The 20,721-nt window shown below is 38.0% G+C and overlaps 1 protein-coding gene across 16 annotated transcripts in view; it reads left to right on the forward strand.

The window, feature by feature from the left end:
- CSPP1 (centrosome and spindle pole associated protein 1) overlaps nucleotides 1-20,721 on the forward strand; it is a 141,829-nt gene that overhangs the window by 89,859 nt on the left and 31,249 nt on the right. For 13 of the 16 annotated variants that reach the window (XR_012514033.1, XR_012514034.1, XM_074386729.1 and 10 more), the window contains 4 exons: nucleotides 9,060-9,212; nucleotides 13,225-13,337; nucleotides 18,124-18,273; nucleotides 18,990-19,136. Coding sequence is in view for 14 of the 16 variants with exons in the window: in XM_074386729.1 (XP_074242830.1) it covers nucleotides 9,060-9,212; nucleotides 13,225-13,337; nucleotides 18,124-18,273; nucleotides 18,990-19,136 (563 nt within the window). In the remaining 2 variants the exon portion in view is untranslated. The remainder of the gene's footprint in view (nucleotides 1-9,059; nucleotides 9,213-13,224; nucleotides 13,338-18,123; nucleotides 18,274-18,989; nucleotides 19,137-20,721) is intronic. The other 3 variants (XM_074386732.1, XM_074386735.1, XM_074386733.1) reach the window with 1 other exon arrangement.

Genomic DNA, 20,721 nt, shown 5'->3' on the forward strand with positions numbered 1-20,721 from the left:
TGGTTTTTGTCTTTGGTTCTGTTTATGTGATGGATTATGTTCATTGATTTGTGTATGTTGAACCAGCCTTGCATCCCAGGGATAAAGCCGACTTGATCATAACGGATAAGCTTCTTGATGTGCTGTTGGATTCGTTTTGCCGGTATTTTACTGAGGATTTTTGCATTGATGTTCCTTAGTGATAGTGGCGTGAAATTTTCTTTTTTAGTTGTGTCTCTGCCAGATTTTTGTATCAGGATGATGATGGCCTCGCAAAATGAGTTAGGGAGGATTCACTCTTGTTGTATTGTTTGGAATAGTTTCAAAAGGAGTGGTTACCAGCTCCTCTGGTAGAATTTGGTTGTGAACCCTGGTCCTGGACTTTTTTTGTTTGGTAGGCTATAAATTGCTGCCTCAATTTCAGACCTTGTTATTAGTCTATTCAGGGATTTAAATTCTTTGTGGTTTAGTCTTGGGAGGGTGTAAGTGTCCAGGAATTTATCCATTTCTTCTAGATTTTCTGTTTTATTTGTGTAGAGGTGTTTATAGTATTCTCTGATGGTAGTTTGTATTTCCATGGGATCAGTAGTGATCTTGCCTTTATCATTTTTTATTGTCTATTTGATTCTTCTGTCTTTTCTTCATTAATCTCACTAGCAGTCTGTTTTGTTGATCTTATCAAAAAACCAGCTCTTGGATTCACTATTTTTTTTCCATGTTTTTTTGTGTTTCTTATTTCCTTCAGTTGAGCTCTGATTTTAGTTATTTCTTGTCTTCTGCTGGCTTTTGAATTTTTTTGTTCTTTCTTCTCTAGTTCTTTTAATTTTGACGTTAGGGTGTCGATTTTAGATGTTTCCTTCTTTCTCTTTTGGGCATTTAGTGCTATGAATTTTTCTCTACACACTGCTGTAAATGTGTCCCAGAGATTTTGGTACGTTGTGTCTTCGTTCTCATTGTTTTCAAAGAACATCTTTATTTCTGCCTTCATTTCACTATTTATCTAGTAGCTATTCAAGAGCAGGTTGTTCAGTTTCCATGTAGTTGTGCGGTTCTGAGTTTCTTAATCCTGAGTTCTAATTTGATTGCACTGTGGTCTGAGAGACTGTTAAGATTTCCATTCTTTTGCATTTGCTGAGGGGTGTTTTACTTCCAATTACATGGTCAATTTTAGAATAAGTGCGATGTGGTGCTGAGAACAATGTGTATTCTGTTGATTTGGGGTGGAGAGTTCTGTAGATGTGTATTAGCTCCGCTTGGTCCAAAGCTGAGTTCAAGTCCTGGATATCCTTGTTAATTTTCTGTTCATTGATCTGTCTAATATTGACAGTGGGGTGTTAGTGTCTCCCATTTTTATTGTGTGGGAGTCTGAGTCTCTTTATAAGTAATTAGGAACTTGTTTTATGTATTCGGGTGCTCCTGTATTGGGTGCATATGTAGTTAGGATAGTTACCTCTTCTTGTTGCATTGATGCCTTTACCATTACATAATGCCCTTCTTTGTCTCTTTTGATCTTTGTTGGTTTAAACTCTGTTTTATCAGCAACTAAGATTGCATCCCCTATTTTCTTTTGCTTTCGATTTGCTTTGTAAATCTTTCTCCTTGAGCCTATGTGTGTCTTTGCAGGTAAAATGGGTCTCCTGAATACAGCACACCAGTGGGTCTTGACTATATCCAGTTTGCCAGTCTGTGTCTTTTAATTGGGGCATTTGGTCCATTTACATTTAAGATTAGTATTATGTGTGAATTTGATCCTGCCATTATGGTACTAGCTGGTTATTTTGCCTGTTTGTTGATGCAGTTTCTTCCTAGCATCAGTGGTCTTTACAGTTTGTTATGTTACTGCAGTGTTTGGTACTTGTTATTCTTTTTTAGGTAGTGCTTCCTTTGGGAGCTCTTGTAGGGTAGACCTGGTGATGACAAAATCTCTCAGCATTTGCTTATCCATAATGGATTTTATTTCTCCTTTGCTTCTGAAGCTTAATTTGCCTGGATATGAAATTCTGGTTTGAAAATTGTTTTCTTTAAAAATGTTGAATATTGGCCCTCATTTTCTTTTGGCTTGTGGGATTTCTGCCAAGAGAACCACTGTTGGTATGATGGGCTTCCCTTTGTGGGTAACCTGACCTTTCTGTCTGGCTGCTGTTAGCATTTTTTCCTTTATTTCAACCTTGGTGAATCTGATGATTGTGTCATGGGGCTGCTTTTCTCAAGGAGTATCTTTATGTCTCTGTATTTCCTGAATTTGAATGTTGGCCTGTCTTGCTAGGTTGGGGAAGTTCTCCTGGATAATATCCTGAAGAGTGTTTTCCAACTTGGTTTCATTCTCCCCTTCACTTTCAGAGTGATCAAATGTAGATTTGGTCTTCTCACGTAATCCCATATTTCTTGGAGGCTTTATTTCTTTTCACTCTTTTTTCTCTAATCTTGTCTTCTCGCTTTATTGTGTTGAGTTGATCTTCAATCTCTGATATCCTTTCTTCCACTTGATTGATTTGGCTATTGAAACTTATATATGCTTCACAAAGTTCTTGAGATTTGTTTTTCAGCTCAGGTCGTTTATGTTCTCCTCTAAACTGGTTATTCTAGTTAGCATTTGTCTAACCTTTTTTTGAGGTTCTTAGCTTCCTTGCATTGTGTTAGAACATGCTTCTTATTGGCCGGGCGTGGTGACTCACGCCTGTAGTCCTAGCCCTTTGGGAAGCCAAGGTGGGCAGATCACAAGGTCAGGAGGTTGAGACCATCCTAGCTAACATTGTGAAACCCTGTCTCTACTAAAAATATAAAAAATTAGCTGGGCATGGTGGCATGTGCCTCTAGTCCCAGCTACTCAGGAGGCTGAGGCAGGGGAATTGCTTCAACCTGGGAGGCAGAAGTTGCAGTGAACTGAGATTGCACCACTGCACACCAGCCTGGGCAATAGAGGGAGACTCTTTCTCAAAGAAGAAAAAAAAAGAACACGTTCCTTTAGCTTGGAGAAGTTTGTTATTATCCACCTTCATAAGCCTGCTTCTGTCAAACTCATTCTCCATTCGGTTTTGTTCCCTTGCTGGCAAGGAGCTGTGATCCGTTAATGGAGAAGCAGCCTTCTGGTTTTTGGAGTTTTCAGCCTTTTTGCACTGGTTTCCTTCCCATCTTTATGGATTTATCTCCCTTTGGCCTTTGAGGTCGGTGACCTTTGGATGGGGTCTTGAGTGGACATCCTTTTTGTTGATGTTGAAACTATTTCATTCTGTTTGTACTTTCTTCTAACAGTCAGGCACCTCTGCTGCAGGTCTGCTGGAGTTTGCTGGAGGTCCACTCCAGACTCTGATTGCTTGGGAATCACCAGTGGAGGCTGCAGAACAGCAAAAATTGCTGCTTGTTTCTTTCTCTGGTAGCTTCATCCCAGAGGGGTACCTGCCAGATGCCAGCCAGAGCTGTCCTGTATGAGGCATCTGTCAGCCCCTACTGGGAGATGTCTTCCAGTCAGGATACATGGGGGTTAGAGAGCCACTTGAGGAGGCAGTCTTTCCTTTATCAGAGCTCAAATGCTGTGTTGGGAAATCCACTGCTCTCTTCAGAGCTGCCAGGGAGGGACGTTTAGGTCTGCTGAAGCTGTACCCACTACCGCCCCTTTTCCCAGGTGCTCTGTCCCAGAAAGGTGGGAGCTTTATTTTTAAGTCCCTGATGGGCTGCTGCCTTTTTTGAGAGATGCTCTGCCCAGTGATGATATCTAGTGAGATTGTCTGCAGGTGCTCAGTTGTGTTGGGCTCCACCTAGTTCAAACTTCCCCCGGCAGCTTTGTTTATACTGTAGGGTTGAAACTGCCTTCTTGAGCCCCAGCAATGGTGGACACCCCTCCCCACACTGAGCTCAAACATCCCAGGTTGATCTCAGTCTGTTATGATGGCTGGGAGAATTGTAAGCCAGTGGATCTTAGCTTGCTGGTCTCCGTGAGGGTGGGACCTGCCGATCCAGATCACTTGGCTCCCTGGCTTCAGCCCCCTTTCCGGGGTAGTGAATGGTTCTGTCTTGCTGGCATTCCAGGCACCACTGGGGTATGACAAAAGAACTGCTGGGACTAGCTCTGTTTCTGCCCAAACAACCGCCCAGGTTTTTTGCTGGAAACCTAGGGCCCTGGTGGTTTTGTAGGTACTGGAGGAGATCTCCTGGTCTGTGGGTTGTGAAGACCTTGGGAAAAGCGTGGTATCTGGGCCAGAGTGCAGGGAACAGTCCCTAATGGCTTCCCTTTGCTAGAAGAGGGAGTTCCCCGGCCCCTTGCATGTCCTGGGTGTGGTGACATCCCACCCTGCTTCGGCTTGCCCTCCTTGGGCTGCACCCACTGTCCAACCAGTCCCAGTGAGATGAGCCAGGTACCTCAGTTGGAAATGTGGAAATCACCTGCCTTCTGCATTGATCTTGCTGGTAGCTGTGCACTGGAGCTGTTCCTATTTGGCTATCTTACCCTGAGGGGTTGTTCAATGTGTTTTAACAACTATTTCTGATAGTTATCACCACTACAATCAAGATGTTGAACATTTCCAGCACTGCAGAAAAGTCCCATGTTCCTTTATTGTCAGTTTTCTTACTTACTCATCCATGCCTGCCAATCTGTGATCTCCTTTCTGGCATGAAAATACTGCCTTTTTTCTGACATTTGTCTTTTAGCATAGTGTTTTTGAGATTCATCTATGTTGTTACATATGTCAGTAGCTTATTTTTATTACTGAATAGTACTGCTTTGTCTGGAAGTACCACAATTGTTTATCCATTTACCATTTGATGGTTATTTGAACTGTTTACAATTTAAGGCTGTTATGAATAGAGCTGTTAGAAACATTCACTTACAGATGTTTGTGTGAACATAAATTTTTTTTTTTTTGAGTAAGTGCCTAGGAATAGAATTGCTGGGTTGAATAGTGTTTAATTTTCTAAGAAACTGCCAGAACATTCTCCAATTTTGCTGTGTTATTTTGCATTCAAACAAGAAAAGTTTTGAGATTTTTAGTTGCTCTGAATTTTCATCAGCACTTGAAATGATGCATCTTTAAAATTTTACTTATTTTATTGAAAGTGCAGTGATACCTTATTAAAAAAAAAACAACAAAAAAACTTTCTATTGTGAAATTAAGACCTAGAAGAGTTGCAAAGATGGAATAGAGAGTATCTTTCACTTTGTTTCCCCTGACGTTAACATCTTAGATAATCATGGCACAATGATCAAAACTAGAAATTAACCTAGATACAGTGTGAATAATTAGATACCTTGTTCAGATTTTACCATTTTTTTCCCCTAATGTCCTTATTCTATTTTAGGCTCTAATCCAGGATCCTGTAATGCATTTAGTTCATGTCTCTTTAGTCTCCTCCAATCTGTGACAGTTTCTCTGTGTCTCAATCTTTCTCTCTGTTCCATTGCTCCATATGTCTATCCTTTTGCCCATATCTGATTCTCTTGATTACGTAGCTTTGTAGTAAGTTTTGAAATTGAAAAGTGTGAGTCTTCCCAGTTTTGTTCTTTTTTCAAGATGTTTTGACAACTCAGCTTCTTTGCATATTTTACTATTACTTTGTCAATGTTAACACGCATGGTGGGATTTTCACTGGGATTGCATTGACTCTGTAGATCAGTATTAGGACAGCCAACATCTTAATACAGTTGAGCCTCTTGATCCATGAATGGGCAGTGTATATCATCCATTGATTGCTTCTAGTTAATTTCTCTCAGCAATATTTTGTAGTTTTTGGTGGCAGATCTTGTGTATATTTTGTTAATTGTATCCCTAAATATTTCATGTGATTTGAAGCTACTTTAAAATGTTACATTAAAAAAATTTTAATGCTCTTTTTTCATTGATGGTCTTTAGAAATACAGGTAAATTTTGTATATTGTCTGTAGTCTGTGTGCTTGCTAAGCTCACTTGTTTAAGTAGTTTTTTGTAGATTGTTTGATTTTTTTTTTTTTTTTAATGTAGGCAATCACTAGCATCTGTCAGCAGAGTTGGTTTTATTTCTTCTTTCCAATCTGATGCCTTCTATTTAATTGCCTTTTGTACTGTTTAGGAAATCCAGTACAGTGTTTAGAATTCATGAGAGCAGACACCCTTGTCTTGTTTCTGATTTAGATGGAAAACAGTCTTTCACCATTAAGTTAGCTGTAGGCTTTTACTGGATTTTTCTTTTATCCCATTAAGGATGTTCGATTCCTTATTTGCTTAGAGGTTTCATCGTGAGTGTATGTTGAATTTTGTTAGGTGCTTTCCTGCATCTATTGAGATAATAATATGGTCTCTTTACCCTTCTGACATATGGTAAATTACATTGATTTTTGAGTGTTCAACCAATCTTGCATTCCTAGGGTGAACTAAGCTTTATTAATGGTCTCTTATACCTCTTGTTAGAATTTGATTTGCTAGTATTTTGTCAGAGATTTTTGAGTCTAGGCTCACAAGAGATTCTGGTTTTTATTTTTTATAATGTTGTCTGGTTTTGGTATCGGGGTAATTCTGGCCTGATAACATGAATTAGGAAATGTTTTTTGTTTTGTTTTGTTTTTTGAGACAGAGTCCTGCTCTGTCAAAGAAGCTGGAGTACAGTGGCGTAATCACGACTCACTGCAGCCTCAACCTCCTGGGGTGAGGCAGTTCTTCCACCTTAGCTTCCCGAGTAATTGGGACTACAGATATGTGCCACGACACATGGCTAATTTTTTTTTTTTTGGTAGAAATAGGGTTTCACTATGTTTATGTTGCCTAGCCTGGTCTTGAACTCCTAAGCTCAAGTGATCTTCCCATCCCAAAGTACTGAGAATTTTTAATGTGGGCAGTCATAGCATCTGTCAGTGTAGTTAATTTTACTTCTTCCTTTCCAATCTGATGCCTTCTATTTATTTTAATTGAGTTTTGCATTATTTAGGAACTCCAGGACAGTGTTTAGAATTCATGAGAGCAGACATCCTTGTCTTGTCTCTGATTTTAGATGTGCCTAGCTGGGAAATGTTTTTTTGGTGTTTAGCATTCACTAGTGAAGGCGGGGCACAGTGGCTCACACCTGTAATCTCAGCACTTTGGGAGGCCAAGGCGGGCGGATCATGGGGTCAAGAGATCGAGACCATCTTGGCCAACATGTTGAAACCCTGTCTCTACTAAAAATACAAAAATTAGCTGGGTAAGGTGGTGTATGCCTGTAGTCCCAGCTACTCGGGAGGCTGGGGCAGGAGAATCACTTGAACTGGGAGGTGGAGGTTGCAGTCAACTGAGCACCTGCAGACAATTTTACTAGATATCATCGCTGGGCAGAGCAACTCTGAAGAAAGGCAGCAGCCAATCAGGGACTTAAAAATAAAGCTCCCACCTTTCTGGGACAGAGTACCCTCCAAGTAGCTGGGACTAAAGGCGCATGCCACCATGCCCAGCTAATTTTTGTATTTTCAGTAGATATGGGGTTTCATCATGTTGCCCAGGCTGGTCTCGAACCTCTGAGCTCAAGTGATCCACTCTCCTTGGCTTCCCAAAGTGCTGCGATTATAGGCATGAGCCACTGTGCCCGGCCAGACTAATATATTAATCTGACTTCTGTAACAACCAAAATTGTCTCCATTGCCATCTACAGAACAAAATTGAGAGCCATTGGCATGTATTTTAGGATATTCCAGAATAGTTATCCATTCTACAGTTTCCAGTCTTGTTACTGCTCTATTACATGTGCTTTATGCTCTAGTCTAACTGGACTATTTTAATGTTGCCAGAACAGTCTTCATATCTTACCTGCTTAGAACACTTTCACACATTGTTTTATTTCTCTATTATGCTTTCCTACTTACTTTCATCTGTGAAGCTCCTATTCATTTTACAAGTCTAAGCTGCCCTAAATGTTGTAACAGAATGTGAACCTTCCCGATTCTGTACTCCGATTCTTTTTTGTAACATTTGCGTATTACTTGCTTTGTTCTATCTGGAATTCTAATTGTGATTCATGTTCAAAATACATTCTTGAACATAACAAGCTTCCTGGTAAATACTTCTTATATCCAGGTTTAAGTTCACTTTCAGTGCTGCCATACTGTTCCAGTTTTTTGTTTTTTTTGTTTTGTGGAAAAGAGCTACTTTTTATTTTGTTCAAAGCTTTTGAGTTCTGTAATCATTCATTTCTGTTTCTGAGATTGGTTGTTTGACACAATTCTAGGTCAGACTTTTGCTCTGTTTATTAGATACCTATTGCTACATAATGAATTACCCCAAAACTTGGTGTTTTAGCATGATAAACATTTATTATCTTGCAGTTCTGAGGGTTAGTAATTTATGAGTGGTTTAGCTGGGTGGTTCTGTCTCATACTCCCTCATAATGTTGGAGTTCAAGATACTGACCATGGCAGCAATGATCTGAGGCTTGATGAGTACTGGAAGATTAATTTCCAATATGGCTCCCTCACGTGGCTCAGGAAGCCTTAGTTCCTTGTCATATGGGCCTCTCCATATGGCTCCCTTAGTGTCCTTATTATGGCAGTTGGCTTTCTTCAGAGCGAATGATCCATAGATAAGCAAGGTGGAAATAATTTATTTTATGAAGTAGCCTCAGATGTCATATAGCATTATTTCTGCAATATCTAGTCACAAGAAGTGAGTTATTAACTCTGGACACCACTGAAGAGGAATGGAATTGAGCTTTACCCTTTGGGGAGGATTGCCAAGTAATTTCTGGATATATTTTTAAATTCCACTCCACATGATTGTGTTTTCCTTCGGAGGCCGATGATGGGTAAATTTCACTATGAGTTGTTTTAAATTGTTGCTATATCCTATATTAAAGAAATTGTAAGTTCCGAAGTAACATAGATACCGTTAATATGGTTTTTATGTTTTGTTAAAGATTTATATATCCTTAATTTCTCTACTAATTGAGATTATTTTACAGAGTTATTTTCTGAAAATCTTAAAAGTTTTGATAATTTTGTTTCTGTTTTCAGGGCACCAACATATCATTGAATTATTCCCAACTTTGTCCTATTTTTCTTTCTGATTCCCTATTTTAAGAAAATACATTTTGCATACCAATTATAGAAATGTGTTTATTGAAATAAATGGATTATTTTTTCCTCTCAGCTGATTTGAATAGGATGCACAGACAAAATATAGATGCCTACCATAACCCAGATGCAAGAACACATGAAGATAAAAGGGCCGTTGTATCTCTAGACCAAAATTTAGCCGCTTCAAATGCTGAGAACCTAGAAGATGCTGCAAATAAAAGCTCAGGTTTTTAATCACTTTTTTTTTTTTTTTTTTTTAACATTTCTGAAATTGTTCAGTAACATTTCTGTTCTTTGACTAAGTTCTTATTGGGATCTTGAGAATTTGGCTACTCTGATACAGGAAGCATAACACACTATTTATAAAATACCTCTTCTTCATAGTTTGAAAAATAGTGAATAGGGAAAGGTTGTTTTTTACTACTCTTGTTTCTTCTCAGCTTTATAGCTTGCTATGTATCCTTTAGCTGCTGCTAAGTTTTTGTTTTGCTGGGGGATATTTCTTAAAATCAAACACTTTTACACACCTACACAATTTGCATCTTATACCAATAGGGGTTTGAATTAGTGAAAAATTATCAGTTATGATAAATTATACAGGGAAATTCATTTTTTGTTTGTTTAGTAATTATTTACCCTCCCTTGTAAAACAACAGTGTACAAAGAAGTGAAGCAATTAAAAGTTCAATTTAATACCAGGTTACGTGCCTCTTAACTACTTATCTTTGATTTACTATTAATATCCTTTATTCAAAAATTCTGTAAGATGAAAATTATTCAGTATCTTTTTTATGACATACCAGGAAAAGTTGTCAAGTATATATTAAAGTGTGTTATATATTTAAAAATAGGCCAAGCGAGGTGGCTCACGCCTGTAATCCCAGCACTTTGGGAGGCCAAGGTGGGCAGATCATGAAGTCAAGAGATCAAGACCATCCTGGCCAACATAGTGAAACCCCATCTTTACTAAAATACAAAAATTAGCTGAGTATGGTGGCATGTGCCTGTAGTCCCAGCTACTCGGGAGGCTTGAACCCAGGAGGCAGAGGTTTCAGTGAGCCAAGATTGAGCCACTGCACTTGGCACCTGGCGACAGAGCAAGACTCTGTCTCAAAAAAATAAATAAATAAAGGAAATTTAAATAATACACCACCTTGCACTATATTTTGATGCCTTTACAACTGGCCATTTATTCTTTACAAAATTCTACTTTGTACTTTCACAGAAGTTTTGATTTTAGACTAGAAAAGAACTTTTCATTAGGAAGTTCTAAAATGTTTCTGACCATGCAGTCTTTTTTTGTTTTTAACCTTTATTTTTGGCTTAACAGATAAGTGAAATGGGGAGATGTGATCAGAGTTGTAGCCCTGCATCTTTCAAGGCTTTGATGGCAGCACACATTATCTGTAGCCTTTTTGAACACTTGCAAGAGATGGATCATTTACTGTTTTCATGGGCAGCTTGTTCCAGTGTTTTCTAATTACGAGAAAATGCTTTCTGTGTTCTACGATAGGTTTTTACCCATTAGATCCAGTTTTGATGTTTAGAGCACTAAAATTGGAACCTTTGATTTTGACAAACTTACTGATTTGGGTCTTTTAATTTGTAATAATGTATAGTAAAAACATCAAAGCACCTTTTCATATTGCTGCTAAGAGAGAATTTTGACTTCTTTCTGATTATCATTGTTTTTGTCATTTGCTGCTGCTTCTAGTAGTTTGTATTGAGATTTCAGTGCCATATAGTCTTGTTCTACCCCTTTCTTCCATACCTGGTATTGTTTGTAGTTCTCTGGCTCAGCCTAGAACTTTCTTTATCTTAGTAATAACACTTTTTAGCCATTTAGCTTGCTCACCAAGCAAAAACACCGGAAAATCAACGGTTTCCATGACCCCTTCCCAAAAGCATAAGCCTGATGATTAAACATGCAGAGCAAAATTGGTGCCTATAGCCTTTCTGTACCACTGCCAGATTTTTATGCTGGCATTATTGCCAGAATGTTCTATTTTAAGAAGTAATTAAAAAAATCATAAAATGTTTAAAACGTCTCTTTTTTTTTGTGAATTGGAATTCCTTAAATTAGACTTTTCTTCCTAAGAATTAATTGGCTGGGTGCGGTGGCTCACACCTGTAATCTCAGCACTTTGGGAGACCGAGGTGGGTGGATCATGAGGTCAGGAGACTGAGACCATCCTGGTCAACATGGTGAAACCTTACCTCTACTAAAAATAAAAAAATTAGCAGGGCGTGGTGACACAAGCCTTTAATCCCAGCTTGGGAGGCTGAGGTAGGAGCATCGCTTGAATCTGGGAATTGGAGGTTGCAGTGAACTGTGATCACGCCACTGCACTCCAGCCTGGTGACAGAGCGAGACTTGGTCTCAAAAAAAAAAAAAAAAAAAAAAAATTCATCTAAAATAAACTTTCTCAATGCAAGAAATGATTCAAAGCCACCTAATTTTGTGCTATGCCATTATATGTGTGTATGAAGGTATGTTTATGTATGTACACACAGACACATGTATCTTTGCATATATGTCGCATTTGATATTTTAAAAGCCTGAAGGAACTTGAATATACCTGAATATTGAATATTAAAACGTGTTTAAGTTTCCTTATTCTCTAATGTTTCATCTTCATTAGGTTGGTTTCTGATGCCCTTTATAATGTTCATTATTTTTTTCTTTTACTTTATGGTTTTTAGATGAGCTGTGGCTTATGAAGTCTTAACATGAATTTGGCTTAAATTATTTTTTTGGTCTATTATCATGCCAAGTTACATTTCTGCTTTCTTTGTATATAGCAAGTATTTACCTATGGTTTTGCTTCTATAGTTTATTCATTTCTAAAAGGACTTCTCTCTGTCTTTCTGCAATAATATGTCTTCTCTAATTGCCTCAGAGGTTTAGAATAGGAGTGAGCATCATGGTGAAACATACTACTCAATTTTGTTTTTCTATTAGCTTACAGCATAGAATTTAAAAGACCCTTCAAGGTGTATATTTAGTTTGTTTTCAGTAGGAAAATTTTCGGGTGGAAAAAAGTATTCATAATGTTCATTAATTTGGCTTTCTGCCAGTCTGTTCAAATAAACATTAATAAATTTAAATACAAAGGCAAAATACATCTGAGTAGCAGTTGAACCGCAAAGCAGTTTGCCTATACAAAACTACATTGAAGGCCGGGTGAGGTGGCTCACTCCTGTAATCCCAGCAATTTGGGAGGCCGTGGTAGGCGGATCGTCTGAGGTCAGATGTTAGAGACCAGCCTGGCCAACATGGCAAAACCCCATTCCTACTAAAAATACAATAAAAGTTAGCCTGGCATGGTGGCGCATGCCTGTAGTGCCAGTTAGTCGGGGGGCTGAAGCAAGGAGAATCGCTTGAACTAGGGAGGTAGAGGTTGCAGTAAGCAGCAATTGTGCCACTGCACTCCAGCCTGGGTGACAGAGCAAGACTCCGTCTCCAAAACAAGAAATACATGCTTTAGTTTAATGGTATGAAGAATGAATTGGAAACTCTAAAACAATATAAAAAGTTATGTGAGGTTTAAATTTAAATGTCATTTTTTTCCTGTCTGCATTCAAAGAGACTCTAAGGGTATAGTTGTTTTTTGAATTGCTTATATGAAATTTTTTTCATTTGAAGAAAATACAATACTATTTATAGGTAATAGATAAAAAATTTTTGTTCATTAATTCGATAGTTTTAAAAATAAAAACTTACAATAACTAAGACACATTCTAATTTGTTAAATATGTTTTTCAAAGCTGACTGTTCTGTCATTTAAACTATTGGGAAGAATTTTGAAATTACTTATTTTTAAAAACAATTTTAGAAAATTTTAAATGTTACATAATACATTTTAATATGTTATCAAGCAATATTCTTAAGGATATTCACATACTGAACAATGTAATATGTACTTTTTGTCTCTCCATAAATTCTATTTTAAAACCTTTGCTGCAATGAGAGTTATTTAGGCTGTTAGCTTTTATGTTTCCTTTGTGCCTTTCAGGTATTACTTGATTGTTTTAACTGTTAATTTTATTTTAGTATTACCATTTTTCTTTCTCTTACTACTTTTCATCTGCTCTTCAGATTCTAATTTCAGCCATTCTCTTCTGATTTTAATCTCTGGACTTTTTAAATGAATTTATTAGCAAACTGTTAATTCTTTAACTGTTACATTTTCTAAGCATTGGCTAATAGAATGTTTTTGCAAAATATCTTTTTTAAGGTCAGATGCAAACACAGAGCTCTCCTTTTGCTCGGGGAAATGTATTTGGTGAGCCTCCAACTGAACTTCAGATTAAACAGCAAGAATTATACAAGAATTTTCTTCGTTTTCAGGTGAAATGCTTATTTGATCAGTTTTAAAGTTTCATAAGATTTTAATAAAAATTGCAAAGATTTTCTCCCCAGGGTAAATACTAAATTCTAAAATGCAATGTTGTTATCTAAAATATCTAATTGATATCAGATCAGATATCAGTGGTATAAAAATTATTTCATTTCCTTTTTTTTTTCCCCGAGATAGAGTTTCACTCTTGTTGCCTAGGCTGGAGTGCAATGGCACGATCTTGACTCATTGCAACCTCCGCCTCCCAGGTTCAGGCTATTCTTCTGCCTCAGCCTCCCGAGTAGCTGGGACTACAGGTGCTCGCTTGCCACATCCAGCGAATTTTTGTATTTTTAGTAGAGATGAGGTTTCACCATGTTGACCAGGAAGTTCTCAATCTCTTGACCTTGTGATCTACCCGCTTCAGCCTCCCGAAGTGCTGGGATTACAGGCGTGAGCCACTGCACCTGGCTCATTTCCTTATTTTAAGGAAATAAGCAGATGTATTAAGTGTAGTAGTTGACTTAATCTTTTTTATACTTCATTAAATCTTAAATTATTTTATTTTTTTGAGATGGAGTCTTGCTCTGCCACCCAGGCTGGGGTGTAGTGGTGTGACCTTGGCTCACTGCAACCTCCACCACCTGGCTTTAAGTGATTCTCCTGCCTCAGCCTCCTGAGTAGCTGGTACTGCAGGTGTGCAACACCATGCCAGGCTAATTTTTGTATTTTTAGTAGACACAGGATTTCACCATGTTGGCCAGGCTGGTCTTGAACTACTGACCTCATGTGATCCACCTGCCTTGGGTCTCCCAAAGTGCTGGGATTACAGGTGTGAGCCACCATGTGCAACCTAAATTAATTTTAAATCAAAGAATGCTGAGATTTAAAAAACTGACTTACTAAAATATTCATCTGTTAGGCAGAGAATGTATCTTTCTAGATATTTATAAGTTGATTTTTTCTAAATGATTTGATATTCTTATTGCAGATTGTAAATAAAAATTGGATTTAAGATAATCACAGTTTATAATTATTTGCCCCATATATATAAGTAAATAGCATTTAACATAGTAGAAATGTCCAAACTATTTCCAGAGAAAGACACTTAAATATCCATTGTTTATGAAGCAAACAGACCTACTCCCATACTGGGTGCACCTTGGGCTGAGTCCTAGAGATGGAGCCTGAGATGAATGTGAAATACTTGCCCATGAGGGACTCACAGTTTCTTTTTTCTTTACTTCCCTCCCTTTCATACCCACACTTAGATCTCAGTTTTAGATTAATCTTATGGCCTGGTTAATTTTCCTTTGATAGAACTTTTCACATGCTGTTGTTCTTTACTCAAAATATGGTGGTAGGTTTTCTTTGCCTACAGAAATTATCTCAACTCTTTAGCCTGACATTAAAGGCTATCTAATCTAACCTCAAACTTTTTTTTTTTTTTGAGATGGAGTCTTGCTCTGCCACACGATCTCAGCTCACTGCAACCTCTGCCTCCTAGGTTCAAGCAGTTCTCCTGCCTCAGCTTCCCAAGTAGCTGGGACTACAGGTGCGCACCACCACGCCCAGCTCATTTTTGTATTTGTAGTAGAGATTGGGTTTCACCATGTTGGCCAGGATGGTCTCGATCTCTTGACCTCGTGATCCACCTGCCTCGGCCTCCCGAAGTGCTGGGATTACAGGCATGAGCCACCACGCCCCACCCTCTAACCCCAAACTCTTAAGTAGATGCCCGCAAACATACCTTCTTTTTAATCCTAATTCTTGTTGACTCTTAAATAAGGCAGTGACATAATGGATATAGCCTTTAAGGATGATTGATATTAGGCTGGGTGTAGTGGCTAGCACCTGTAATTGAAGTACTTTAGGAGGCCAAGGTGGGCAGGTCGGTTGAGCTCAGGAGTTTGAGACTAGCCTCGGCAACATGGTGAAACCCCATTTCTACAAAAAATTAGCCGGACATGGTAGTATATGCCTGTATCCCCAGCTATTTAGGTGGCTTAGGTGGATGGATCGCTTGTGCCCAAGAGGCATAGGTTGCAGTCAACCAAGATACGCCACTTTATCCTACTTGAGCAACAGAGTGAAAAAAAGGATGATTGATGTGACATCACTGTTTCAGATATAATTAAATAGAGGATTGCAAAGACTGGAAGCAGGGATATTTTACTAAAGTGGATGACAGTGGAAATAGGTCGAAAGGCATTTTAAAGGTTCAACAGAAATGACATAAATGTTGAATGTAAGATATTGGCATCACAGGTCCCAATATTGTGAGCTCAAGTCTGGTAGCAGCAAGTTGAAGGTTTGGAGTCTCTGTTGAACATAAAGGACTCTGTGGTATATTGATCATGACAATTCGTCAAAATTTAAGTACCTCTAATGCTTAGCAATTCTTACCATGGTCTAAGGTAGAATTCAGCCAAAAAAACTATATAGGCTTTTATTGTTTGTAAGATACTTTTACATATAGTATCTCAACCAACCTCAAATTTCTCTGAAGAAGGTTTTATTATCTCTATTTAATGACATACAACCAATACTTGGACTAGCAGGCTTGCCCAGGGTGTCAGAGCTAGCAAATTGTGAGGCCATTGCTTGAACCCAAGTCTCCAGACTTCAAGTATAATATCTATAGATACTACCCTTCTGTTTATAGGATTCACTAGAAAGTCTTTACCTCTAGAAAAACTATGGTAATGGGGTAAGCTTTAACTATTTTAGTTGCAGCCTTCAGTTCTTCCAGTCTGTCAACCCTCAATTTATCAGTGAATAGATGGCTTTCAGATGATGGTTTTAAACTTTTTCTTTTATCCAACCTTTTAAAAATCTCTTCCCCCACTTCAAACAAAACCTAACATGTAATTCTAAGAAAATATAAAGTAGACCAATGGTATTTATTACTACTGTCAACAATACAATGTCAGATAAAACATATCCAAAACTTTTATTAAAACAAATGTTATGAAATGCTCAAATCTGTGCACAAAGATGTTAAGAAAAGCTTTAGCCTGAGGTCTACACAAGTAAGTTTTACGATTAGCTTAAGTTAATGCATCAAAAGTCTTTATGCTGTTAAACTTTGGTAAATATTAATAACATTTGTGAATGTTTGACATTTTTAACGACAGCTTTAAAAGTAATTAACAAATTAAATATTTTTAAGAACTCTGAAGCATTTTTGTGTTATATAATTAGAAAACCATGACAAGAAGATAGTTTTCCCTGCTTTCCAGACCAGAAAGCTGTTGAACTGCTGTCTAGCATTCCTGCTGGCACTGAGCTTTGGATCCATTAAGTATATGATCTATTAATAGTTTACAAGTTGATATTCTTTGATTTTGATGGAGAAATGACCCTGTGAATATAATTTTTTTTTCATGGAGTAGAAAGAAGGGGGAACTGAATATTGAATATGAAATTTTGTTGAATTACAAATTTTTTTTTAGTCATGTTGGACTTGAAGAAGTGATAGCACGCAAATTGCTGACTAAAAGTACTAATTAGGCTTGTGCATATTTAATAGTGTTGTGAGAAAGAAGTGTTGGAAAAGCCCTAGTATATAAAATCACGGGATGTGTTAGAAGATTAAAGTTCTTTTTTTTTTTTTTTGAGACAGAATCTCACTCTGTCACCCAGGCTGGAGTGCAGTGGCATGATCTCGGCTCACAGCAACCTCTGCTCTGGGTTTGAGTGATTCTCCTGTCTCGGCCTCCTGAGTAGTTGGGATTATAGGCATGCACCACCATGCCCAGCTAATTTTTGTATTTTTAGTAGAGATGGGATTTCACCATGTTGGCCAGGCTGGTTTTGAACTCTTGACCTCAGGTGATCTGCCTGCCTCAGCCTTTCAAAGAGCTGATACTACAGGTGTGAGCCACCACACCTGGCCAGATTAAAGTTCTTATAGCTCAAAAATTAAGAACACTAGATAGAGCAACGTTGAAGCTAGAGGAAGTACAGACAAGAAAAAAGTATGATGAATAGTATGATCCATACCTAAGGATAACTAAAATCTGTTGACAACTTCAGAGACATGAATACCTATTTCCTATGCTGCCGTTCTTTCCTGCCTCACTCATCGGGGGTGTGGACTCTTAGGGCTCCTCTTTCCTTCAAATCTTAGGCTCTGTCTTAGAATATTTCCCTTAGAGTACTGAACACTATAGACTCCAGGTGACATTCAAGATGAAACTTAATTATGAGGCCTTGTGACCTAAATCATCCTACACGTAATAGTTTTAGTTCTTTCTCCATGAACCTCTATAGATAGAAAAGAACAAAGGGCATTTGGGAGAAGTGGTTCTTGCATTAAAAATGATTGGATACAGTGAATATTAATTTCACTGTTACTTTAGAATAATAATAAAGTGCAAGAATTTTGACATATAATGGCAGCAATCACTATAAAATAATACAATCATGAATTATTTGCTTAGAACCTTCTATATAGGAGGAACATTTATGTTCCTTACATTGTTTCACTTTAATTCTTTGAGCACTCCTTTGAGATGTAGGCGTTAATAACTGTTTACCAGAAAAAAGAGAAAACTAAGAACAAGCAAGTTTCTTAAGGTCACACAGTCTGTTTGTTGGAATTGAAATTTAACTTAAAGCTTTTAACAGTGCAGTAAACTATGTAGCCTTCCTAAAAATACAGGAGACTGAAAAATTTAGGAACATGCAAAAAGAGGGTACAAATGTTGAGGTTATATGCTGTTAGGAAAAAATAAGTGATATTCTAACTTTTCACTAGTTTTACAGCATAAATAACAAGGTTTAATTCTTTAGATTGAGGAAAAGAAACAAAGAGAGGAAGCAGAGCGAGAGAGACTGAGAATTGCAGAAGAAAAAGAAGAAAGACGGCTTGCAGAACAGAGGGCACGGATTCAGCAGGAGTATGAAGAGGAACAGGAAAAGAAAAGGGAGAAAGAGGAGGAGGTACATGTTTTTTCCCAACTCTCTTTTACTGCTCAGTCTGAAGGTTAAGTCTTTATTTTGACTTGAAAAGATATTTGTTACTTATGAAAGAGAACAGTGTTGGAGTACATTTAGGAAAATATCAGATCAATATCCATTCATTGGATATTATTTCATTAAGGTGAAAGTAATTTAAGAAAGGAGGGCCGGGCGCGGTGGCTCAAGCCTGTAATCCCAGCACTTTGGGAGGCCGAGGCGGGCGGATCACGAGGTCAAGAGATCGAGACCATCCTGGTCAACATGGTGAAACCCCGTCTCTACTAAAAATACAAAAAATTAGCTGGGCATGGTGGCGCGTGCCTGTAATCCCAGCTACTCAGGAGGCTGAGGCAGGAGAATTGCCTGAACCCAGGAGGCGGAGGTTGCGGTGAGCCGAGATCGCGCCATTGCACTCCAGCCTGGGTAACAAGAGCGAAACTCCGTCTCAAAAAAAAAAAAAAAAAAAAAAAAAAAAGAAAGGAGATAAATGATGACTTTAAAAAAATAGTTATAGGCTGCCTGAAGACTTTATAAAAGATACCTAATACTTTATTTTTAAGCAGATAACTTCTCTATGTTAAAGAACCGTATCACGTCATCTATATCTTTATCTTATTTTATCAGATAAGGCAGCGCATTTTTGAATGTGCTGTATAGAAGGTATATATGGAGTGCCTCTTTTTCTATTTATTTTGAAGCAAAGGCTAAAAAATGAAGAACATATTCGGTTAGCTGAAGAAAGACGAAAAGAAGCAGAAAGAAACAAGAAAGAAGAAGAAGAAAAATATAACCTGCAGCTTCAGCACTACTATGAAAGAGAAAATTTGATTGGGGAAGAAACAAACGTAAGTTTGAGACAAAAATGTCGATCAAACCCATAGTTTAACCCACTTTTGCTGTGAGAGTTGTGTAGTTGTTAGAAAAAGGGAAAAAGAGAAAGAGGTTCTTTTGTTCCTATTCTGTCTTACTGTTTAGTCTGGGCACAATGAGGTACTGTCACTGTGCTTTGTTGGTATGTTCTGTCCATTGAAGGTAATGGATTTACTTGCCTCAGCCATTCTTAGTCTTGTTCCTTTGGTATATGCAGTGTCACCCAAAAATATGGTCTGCAGACCAGTGCAACATGAACTGTTTATTATGGTTCACAGCAAGACTAAATACAGAAATTGAGAGTTTAAAAAAAAATTTTTTTTTTCTTTCTTTTCTTTTTGGTTAAATGGAGTCTCATTCTGTTGCCCAGGCTGGAGTGCAGTGGCACAGTTTTGGCTCACTGCAACCTTCACCTCTTGGGTTCAAGCAATTCTCCTGCCTCAGCCTCCCTAGTAGCTGGGACTACAGACGTGTGCCATCATGCCTGGCTAATTTTTTGTATTTTTAGTAGAGACAGATTTCACCATGTTGTCCAGACTGGTCTCAAACTGACCTCAGGTGATCTGTCCACCTCAGCCCCTCAAAGTGCTGAGATTACAGGCATGAGCCACCACACCTGGCCTTCTTTCTTTCTTCTTTCCTTTTCCCTTTTCCCTTTCCTTTCCTTCCCTTCTCTTTCTTTCTTTTCCTTTCCTTTCTTTCTTTTTCTTTTCTTTTTTTTTGAGAGACCAGGTCTTGCTGTGTTGCCCAGGCAGATCTCAAATTCTTGGGCTCAGGTGATCCTCCTGCATCAGGCATGAGCCACCACTTCCTGCCTCACAGAGAATTTTTTATTGTAAAATTCATCATTTAAGAATGAAAGAGGCTTAGCGAGGTGGCTCACACCTGTAATCCCAGCACTCTGGGAGACCGAGTTGGGCAGATCACTTGAGGCCAGCAGTTTGAGACAAGCCTGGGCAACATGGTGAAACCCCGTCTCTACTAACAAATACAAAAATTAGTTGGGCATGGTCTCTACTAACAAATACAAAAATTAGTAGCCCCTGTAGTCCCAGCTACTCAGGAGGCTAAGGCAGAAAAATCACTTGAACTTGGGAGGCAAAGGTTGCAGTGAGCCATGATTGCAACACAGCGATCTAGCCTGGATGACAGAGGGAGACTCTGTCTCAAAAAGAAAAAAAAAAAAAATGCTATTTTTTTAGTAATATATACTTTTATGAATGTAATAGTAAAGTACCATAAAATTTTAAATTGGCTTTATCTCATTTAATGCATTTGCCTTTCTGAAATTAACATTGCTATCATTTTTTTCATTTATATATGTCTGATATATATTTCTGTCTATTCAGTTTTACCTTTGTGTCACTAGATTTTTTAATTTAATTAGGTTGTATCTTTCTTTAGTTTGTTGAATTTTTAAAATTCTAATCTGAGTTATCTTTTTGTTTTCATTTATTTATTTATTTATTTAGAGACGGAGTCTCACTCTGTCGCCCAGGCAGGCATGCAGTGGGATGATCTTGGCTCACTGCAACATCTGCCTTCTGGATTCAAGCAATT

The sequence above is a fragment of the Saimiri boliviensis genome, chromosome 15 (genome assembly GCF_048565385.1).
Source record: "Saimiri boliviensis isolate mSaiBol1 chromosome 15, mSaiBol1.pri, whole genome shotgun sequence".
Taxonomy (NCBI): Eukaryota; Metazoa; Chordata; class Mammalia; order Primates; family Cebidae; genus Saimiri; species Saimiri boliviensis.